Source organism: Typha angustifolia, chromosome 8, assembly GCF_048772165.1.
Source record: "Typha angustifolia cultivar Huaian chromosome 8, ASM4877216v1, whole genome shotgun sequence".
In the NCBI taxonomy this organism is placed as follows: Eukaryota; Viridiplantae; Streptophyta; class Magnoliopsida; order Poales; family Typhaceae; genus Typha; species Typha angustifolia.
In genome coordinates, this window is record NC_133246.1 from 13,143,512 (window position 1) to 13,152,464 (window position 8,953).

The 8,953-nt window shown below is 34.4% G+C and overlaps 1 protein-coding gene across 1 annotated transcript; it reads left to right on the top strand.

Annotated features, from left to right (window-relative positions):
- Nucleotides 1-2,596: 2,596 nt before the first annotated feature.
- LOC140766155 (polyadenylate-binding protein-interacting protein 9-like) lies at nucleotides 2,597-8,113 on the top strand. Its single transcript, XM_073105609.1, has 10 exons — nucleotides 2,597-3,346; nucleotides 3,577-3,687; nucleotides 3,891-3,935; nucleotides 4,791-4,863; nucleotides 4,967-5,079; nucleotides 5,219-5,278; nucleotides 6,302-6,349; nucleotides 6,443-6,511; nucleotides 7,537-7,598; nucleotides 7,690-8,113. The coding sequence occupies exons 1-10, from the start codon at nucleotides 3,059-3,061 to the stop codon at nucleotides 7,745-7,747; spliced, it is 927 nt and encodes a 308-aa protein (XP_072961710.1). The 5' UTR covers nucleotides 2,597-3,058; the 3' UTR covers nucleotides 7,748-8,113.
- The last annotated feature ends 840 nt before the right edge of the window (nucleotides 8,114-8,953 follow it).

Below are 8,953 nucleotides of genomic sequence, written 5' to 3' on the forward strand. Positions count from 1 at the left end.
TCCCATCTTTTATTCTCTATTCAATCATAAGCAAGCTATAATTGAAAGCTTTTGTCGTCTCATTAGAACAAACACTTTCTTGTTGTTGTTATTTTTTTTTTATTAGACAAATATTTTCTTTTTTGCATATATATATATATATATATATATATATATATACTTCAAAAAAGTTTATTTGCATATGTACTTCTCTAATTGCATATATATCTTTTAAAACCCTTAATTTTTGCATGGATGCCGTTGAGATTAGTCTTTAAAACCGGTAAACTAAAAGATATTAATTTAGAGATAGATAATATAGATAACCTTAACCAAAAGAAATATATATATATATATATATATATAAGAAAAAGAAAAAAAATTTAAGAAAATTTATTTTAAAAGGTAACTGTTTTGAGACAGATATATGTTTAATATAAATTTTAGAAAAATATATATTTAAATAAGAGATTTCAGAAGAGCATTCATGGAAAAGAAAAACCCTTTTTAAATTTACATGTTTGCAACCATCCTTCTTTCACCAAATATTCAAAAACTTGTGATCTATATTATTTTCTATAATGGAAGATTCTAGGGTTCTTCTTCGCCACCTCTCTGACCATTTGAACATTCTAATCATGTGCTGCAATTTTCGCCTTCATTGTCGATAGAATCTTTAACGAAAGGATATTTTATCAAAAGCCAAAAATATAGGTGGTGATATAAAGAAGGAAAAAAAAATCTCACTCTTTTGTTCTTCCTCTTTTCTTATATAATTTGCAGCCATTGATCAATTTCTAAATAGTTAGCCATATTATATCAAGAAACATGTCAACTAATGGATTTTAAGCTTTGGGTGCCCTCATAGCATTAGGTGAAAGCATCTTATAATTGGATCCAATGCATTAGCCAGCTCAAGAGGATCATAAAAACTAAGTTTCATCATGCAAAAGCTCCAATTAGAGAATCCTAAATGAAGTGCTTTTCTGATAAGTGGTTAGCTAAACCTCCTATCTTCTCCATTTTATTACTCTTACAACTTGATCATAATCCTTTTATTTTACTAATCTATTTGATTAAGTGGATAGGAGACCCAAATCTCTTGCTATGAATCATACTATATGTTCAATCCTCTTTAAGTTGGTCCAACTAACTCCTCAGCAAGTGAAGAACTCACTCTTGATTGGTAGCTGGCTATCTGCCATACTTGCTTACTACCTTCAATTCAAAATGGCTTTCTATATTTAATATATAAAAGATAAAGGTTAATTATACCTAAATCTCCTAAACTATTGCATATGTTCAGATAGACCATCTAAATTATTTTTTAATGGTATATTGACACTCTTAATTATATTAAAACCTCTGATATAATGATATACCCTTTCTATTCTGTTTGATTTTTTTTTTTCATTTTAGATATTTTAAGGATTATCCTATCCTTTTTTTAAGGGGAAAGAAATATAAAACTTTAAGGAGAAGATAATGATTGATATATTTTATTAACACCAAGGAGTGGAAGTGCCTAAATAAATAAGAGGGGGTATGTGAAATGAGTAGTACTCTAGATTATTATTAACTCTAAAAATAATAAGCATGTGAGTTGCAATGCATTATTTTTCGGTGGAAATTATTTAATGAAGAAAGCTGCAACATTAGATGCTTGTTTTTGCCCAATGAGATATAATGCTCACTGCTTAAAATGATTGGGGGTTGAATTAGTGCATTTAAATCTCAACAACTTCTAGAACACCATTAATTTCCTACTTCTCTGGATGAAAAAAATAATAATAAAAATAAATGCTTCCTTTTATTATTCTTCACTTATTTGGGAACTCCTTTATAACAATGAATGTAAATGGAATTAACTTGCAATGTAGATGGACAATTTTAAGATTTTCATTGCATTAAGGCAACATTTTCATATATCGTCGCACTCACTGTGCTAAGTATTGTTCGCCAAAGGGCTAGTATCGCATAAGTATAACACCTTTATTTTATTTATTTTTAACTAGGACATTGTTAATTCCTAGTTCTCTCTCGCTCTCTCTCTTTCAAAAAAAGAGAGGGAAACAATTTACAAATTTATAAAATTATCCCGCAATTTAGAAACCTTCGTAAAATTGAATCTCATTTTTTTGAAATAATATGCTCTTTAATTATATCATAAATTTAGCGCAAATTCACCGCCTGCTATATAGTGTTCGTTACTGTAACGTCTCAATCATTGTCCATTTCTGATCGCTCCAATCTAGAGTTATCAACTTTGCTATATCCAGTTCGTTATTTTGATATCGTAATCATTGTCCACTTCAGATCATATCTATCCCAAGTTGCTATTGACTGTGCCATATCGTATTTAATCACGTGACACCACCGCCATAAATAAACATAAACATAAAAAATATTATAAGATCTTAAAAAACATCTTTTTATTTATTATTAAAAAAACATAGGTATTTTTCTTTCAATATGGCTAAAAGAGATCCATTTAAAAGTATGGATATGGACATACAAATCCACAATAAAACCCTTTTGATGGTCACGTGAGTCAGCACGTGCCCTGTAACTAAAACTACGAGAGTGGAATTCAAGTCATTCACAACCCCAACAAACCCCCCTATCTCATCTAAGTAGCTTACACCTGCGTCCCAAGCTAACAACCTTTTTGCTGACCGAAGCTTACGCTCTCTCTCTCTCTCTCTCTCTCTCTCTCTCTCGCCATTGCCGTTCTTCTCCTCTCTCCCGTTCTATTCTTTCCATTAACATCCATCTCTTTCTCTCTCTCTCTACTTTCCTCTAAAACGGAGGCAAAAAGAAGAGAACGATAACTAATAAAGTCACTCCTCTTTAAAGACTTCACAATGCCTTCCTATTTAGAACCAACCCAATACTAATTCGACCCTTTACCCTTTCCCAAATTAGCCTATAGAAACAAAGACCGGGAGCATAAATAGTGAGGGAGGAAGTAAAGGGATAGTGATCAAGTTGCTGCCTTTTACCGATTTTTGATCCTCTTTGGAGGAATTCGTTGTTGGGTTCTTGAGTTTTTGTTTTTTTGTTTTTGCCATAATCGGCAATGGCTGCGGTGGCAGAGAACGCGATCTCGTCGGAGGACCAGTTCGTCCGACGGCACAACGAGTTGGAGTACCAGAGAGACGTGAGGAACCTTGTGGATTTGCTGTCGAAACTGAACCCCTCGGCGAAGGAGTTTTTCCCCTCGTCTCATAGGAAATCGAATGGGCTGTCTGCAGATGCCCCCGTCTTTGTGGCGTCGACGGATTACTATAATCTTTATCAGATTGGTAATGGTAGTAATAGGGACTCGAGCAGCGATGGATCGTCTGGTAGTCAGCAGAATCGTAGGGTAAGTGATGATTAATTTGATGTTTTTGTTGCGGTCTCGATCATTGGGTTCTTGCAGTTGGTTTGATTCTTTTAGTAGGGTTCTGGGTTTATTTAGATCGTTGGTGTTCTTAATTTTGGGCAAGAGATCGTTAGTTTGTTGCTTGGTTTTGATTAATTTTATCTTTGGAGGGAAGCAAAGAGGAAGTTTTGGATGATCAGAGATTAAATCTAATTGGTTTATCCTTCCAGAGAAGGAATGGCTATAACCAGGGGAGGAGGCGGGTCAATGACAGAGCTCGAAGAGCTGAGAAGGAGGACAGCATTCGGAGAACTGTATATGTTTCCGATATTGACCAGCATGTGAGTCTATTTGAAACTAAGAGAAATTTCTTATATCTTTTTGTTGTTATCTTGGTATTATGATAATTCATGTGCGAGTTAAAAAAAGGATTGCTTGCTGTGTACTGCTAGAATTTGCAGGTATCTATTTTTCCTTTTTTTTTTCCTGCTTTGGTGGATTGCGCTAAATTGCTAATTACTCCACATTGATCAATCAATGTCAGGTGACTGAAGAGAAGCTTGCTGAAATATTTGCTACTTGTGGGCAAGTAAGTTCTCAGACTGGAAATTTCATCTATATTGATATATAAGTTCAAAAGTTTCAATTTTCTTGTTGGGAATAGAATGGATAAACAAACCATTGGATCAGTTGCATGGTTACAATATTGTTCTTTAATATAGTCTTGTTATTTGTTGATAGCAGGCCACTGAATAGACTGTTATTCTTAGCTGGTCTTTGAAGTTCCACGATATTATGAGGCTTACTCTTCTCTCATGTTTTAGTCATAATTGTCTCTTGGATCATAAACCGACAAGTATCTTCTTAATATATTTTGATTGGCATTTGTCAGCTTTCTCCTGTTTACTATGAATTGTGGAGTTGAGTGCAAAAGGCTGTAGATTTTTGGCTTGTTCAAGTTATTCAGTGAAAATTGTAGGTGGGAGTCTTGTCTCATGCACTAGTACACCCTCTTTTTGAGGTCTTTGGTGAGTTTTTTGTTCTTTGCCACTGATTCCTTCTAGATTGTCCATGTGTTTTCTCAATTGAATAATGCTCTATAAAGCCTGGTATGTAGGTTAGTTTCATATGCTGGAGCTTGTTGTTTCACCTTCATGTGATCACTTGTTTCTGACCAACTGGGGCGGCACTTGAACCACTAAGCAACAGATGATTGAGGGAAGAGGGACCAAGAATACTGTTGTTCTATTTTGCATCTAGAGAAATAATTTGCATATGTTTGCTGTGAAAATTTCTCAGGCTTGTGCTCAGTTCTGATATTGACATATTTTCTTTGTGTTGGCTCTCAACTGTAGAGAAGTCTGTTAAGCTGTTGAGTTGGTGTCAACCTATAAGGAGTGGTTGCATGATTCTCTTCTGACCTCTAACCTTTTCCCCCTTGTAGGTGGTGGATTGCCGGGTTTGTGGGGATCCACGCTCAGTTCTGCGTTTTGCTTTCATTGAGTTTTCTGATGAAGGTAGTAAGTTTGCATATAGCCATTACTACTTGTAAATCTTTTGCAGCTTTTGTTGTCTCATGTATATCTAAATCATGAAGCTGGAAACTTTTCATTGGTACAGATGGCGCAAGGGCAGCATTAAATCTTGGGGGGACAATGCTAGGTTACTATCCTGTTCGGGTATTACCTTCAAAAACAGCAATCTTACCTGTGAACCCAAAGTTTCTTCCCCGGGTTAGTATATATTTCCATGCTTACTAATGTAATATACATGTATATATAGATCTACTTGTTTACCTGTAGTAAATGTGTTACTACCATTTTTATTCAAATACTTCCATTTTGTTTCACTACAATCTTACTCTGGATACAGTCGGAGGATGAAAAGGAAATGGTTGTGAGGACAGTGTATTGTACAAACATAGACAAGAAGGTTGGTGCATTTCTTCCTATTTTACCTTGTCTATCATTTTGTGAATGCTTATGATATATCTATTCTGACCTCATGGTTACTAGACATAAATATAATGACTATAAAACTGATATTCATCAAATAATTTCAAGTTTCTGCTGAAATCCTGAAACTTAGATGTTTCAATCGGAAATAAATGGTTTTCACTCGAGACCGACTAACAGTCATCTTGGACTCAGCCTTTACTTTTAGCTTAAAGTATCCAAAATTCTCATTGTATTACAACTCTTCTGAAACCTCATGAAACTAAAGTCAAATCATCCAAAATTTGACAAAGCTGTACTAAAACTAATTACTGTTAGTCAAAACTGATCGGAGCTGATGAAATGATTGAATTACTTGTACTTCTGTTACTTTTAGCCAAAAAATTTATTAGAAGTACCACATGATTTTCTAATTCTTCTTTTACTATACTTTCCTATCCCCCTTCATTTGTTTATGGATTTTTCACAGACAAATAATTGAGCATACCATGTTTTATTGGAGTTATACAAGATCGCCCTACATCATACATGCAACTTGTGTAATATTGAGGTCAAAATGACCAATCATTCTCATAAACAGCCCCTGTCAATTAATCAAGATGTTTTATTATTTTGAATTTCCACCAAATGAAAGCAGAACCATTAGGTCAAATGAAACAAAGAATTTAGTATGTTGTATCTTGAATAGCTTTTGGCTTTCTAAAAGTTATATCCAGGCTTGTTGTGCAAGTGGCAGTTTTTTTTTTTATTCACGTTCAGGCATGACAACCATAGTTGATTTGATATTCTTGTCACTAAAATGTATATAAAGCTCATGAAATACACTAGAAGAGAACCTAAAGAAGCTAATAAAGCCTCAAAGCTACCAAGGGCTTTTGTTGTTTAATTTTCTCCTTTTTTTATGGAAATTCCTGGTATATGTGCTGTACTGACGAATTATCAAAAGAGTTTTATTTGTATCTGATTACTGTATTGAAGCTTCTTCTTCTTGCTTGTGCAGGTCACTCAACTAGATGTAAAGGTATTCTTTGAGCGATTGTGTGGTGAGGTAGGTAAAGAGTTGAAATCTATTAAAATTTTGACATATTCCAGTGAAGTTTCAATTGATTTTTCAGTAGTAATTACTGATTCTTCTCTGCAGGTTTCTCGCTTGAGGCTGCTTGGGGATAATGTGCACAACACATGCATTGCTTTTGTTGAGTTTGTTCAAGTAAGTATATATGACTTAGTTTTTATGGACTATAATCTATGGTCTATTTGATGCTTTAATTGTGCATTGTTATCACGGATTTAAAAAGGTTTAACTTGTAAAGTTTTAGGCCAGCAAGCCTTTATATGACATTTGCATTTAGAATTATCTTCTGACCTAACTCCAACAGCAATCCGACGTCATCTAGCTGTTTGCTAGAGAAAGTTAAGAAGTTATTCATAAGCTCTTAGCTGTATTATGTAGGCAATGACATATGACAACATTTTGCATGTACCTACGAAGTATGTATCAAATATAATATCATATTCGATACTCATTAAATATTTTGTGGAGAAATACCATATACTTCCTTTACATATCCAATCTCTTAAAAAGAGGAAAAAAGAAATCCTGATACAGCTTAAGATATTTCTAGGAGAATTCTTAGATACATTCGAGAGTCCAAAGATTTTAAGATTTCTTATTAAGTCTGGAAGGTTCTATTTGCAATAAATGTTGTTACATCCTATTTTATGGGGCATCATCTATGAAACAGAGGAGGCTATCTGAGGATTCATGCCACAATCACCTCATGATTTATATATCAATATTTTCTTCTGATATTAGAGCTAACAACTTGGTGTAGATAATTAACTTTGTCAATGATTAAGTTGGAGATGTGCTTGGATATATACTATCACATGTTAAATATCAATTTTATTATTAAAGATAATGCAGAGAATACACATGCATAACACACTGCTATGTATAGTTAACAAATTGTCTCCTTGTTTCCCAGATTCTTCATATTGACTTATCCATACTGTGTCTCTGCATATCGAGTCTTTGTAGCTTGGTGTCTATAGCAATCCTGGTAGACCTCATAACTTAGTTTGTCTGTGCTCCTCAATTCTGGATTCATTCTTCACATATTCCTAAATATCTCAGAAAGACTGTTTATATATAGCCTACATAAGTGTTTGCACTGGCACCTGTAATGATCTTACGCTTTTCACCTGACTTGTTGTTTACTTAATCAATGACAGGCAGAAAGTGCTATTATAGCTCTGAGTTGTAGCGGCATGTATCTGGGAACTCTTCCTATCAGGCAGTATCCCCTGCCCTACTTTCCATTCCTAATTTCATGTGAAAATTTTGATGAATTATCTCATGGTCATTTGCCCTTTTGGTTTGTTCAGGGTGAGTCCTTCGAAGACACCGGTGAGGGCACGTGTACCTCGAGTGGCATCTTACTGATGCCTTCAGCTAAACTGGCATTATTGGTGCCCAGGCGAGAACTTTTTCAGAGGTCCGAGAAACTGTTGTGCATGAGCGTTTAACATCCTTCATCAGAGCAATTCCAACAATTCAACTAGAGGCAATTCTCAACAATCCAATGTTTAATGAGGAACTTCTGCACCTTTGTTAGTATTATTGTTGTTTCCTTCCGCTACTTTTGGATGGAACCTAAAATGAACTTGGTAGCCGGCAGAATAATTTCTGTGGCTAATCAATCATATATAGCCAAGTAGAAAGCTATATCAAAAGTTAATTTGTTCTCAGCACATAACATCATTTTGTTTTGTGATGGCTACCTTTAATAAACTGTTTAACTTTTCAAGATTATGTATGTGTTTAATTATTCTTTGATAGATCTGTTAATGTGTTATATCTCTTGAATGATCTACTTATGGTAGTCACTTGAAGGAGGATTAGCATAGGAAAAATTGGGTATTGGTGACATGAGCAAATAGTAATGCTTCTTGTATATATGAATTTGGTTGGTTACATACAACCAAATCTATTTAATCGGTTATCCTACCTACCCTGATGACATTTCCTCCTTGCATTGATGTGGTATAGATGATACGAGAGTCATTTAGGCTTTGTATTAATTGGGAAAAGCTAGGCTCCATGTTGCAAATTGAAAAGAAAGGCAATTTTTTAAAGGATATGACAGCTGCAGCTAGGGGTGAAAACGGATCGGATACGGCTCGGATAGTGCTCAATCCATATCCGGATCCATATTTTTTTATCCGGATACGGATTCGGATACGGATATTTGACGGATAGCAAAAATTAAAACCATATCCTAAGAAAACGGATACGGATAATTTTCGGATACGGATCGGATAGTTTTCGAATACGGATCGGATAGTTTCGGATACAGATCGAATAGTGTTCGGATAAATTTTCGGATCTTAAACAAATACGTATCAAATTTTAAACAAATTAATAAAGTATTGAGTGCAGGTTGTATAAAATAAACTATCCACATATGTCAACCGATTGCCATACAAGAAAAGACCAATTAAGGTTTTCTATTTGAGATAGCGGAGAAATATGCATAATTTGTGCTTATATTAATCTATTAGTAACTCTAGATTCTCCCAGCAATGATATTAACAATAGAAGATATTGCCCTTCATTGCATTGCCGGTGAGTGCTATTTGACTTCATTAT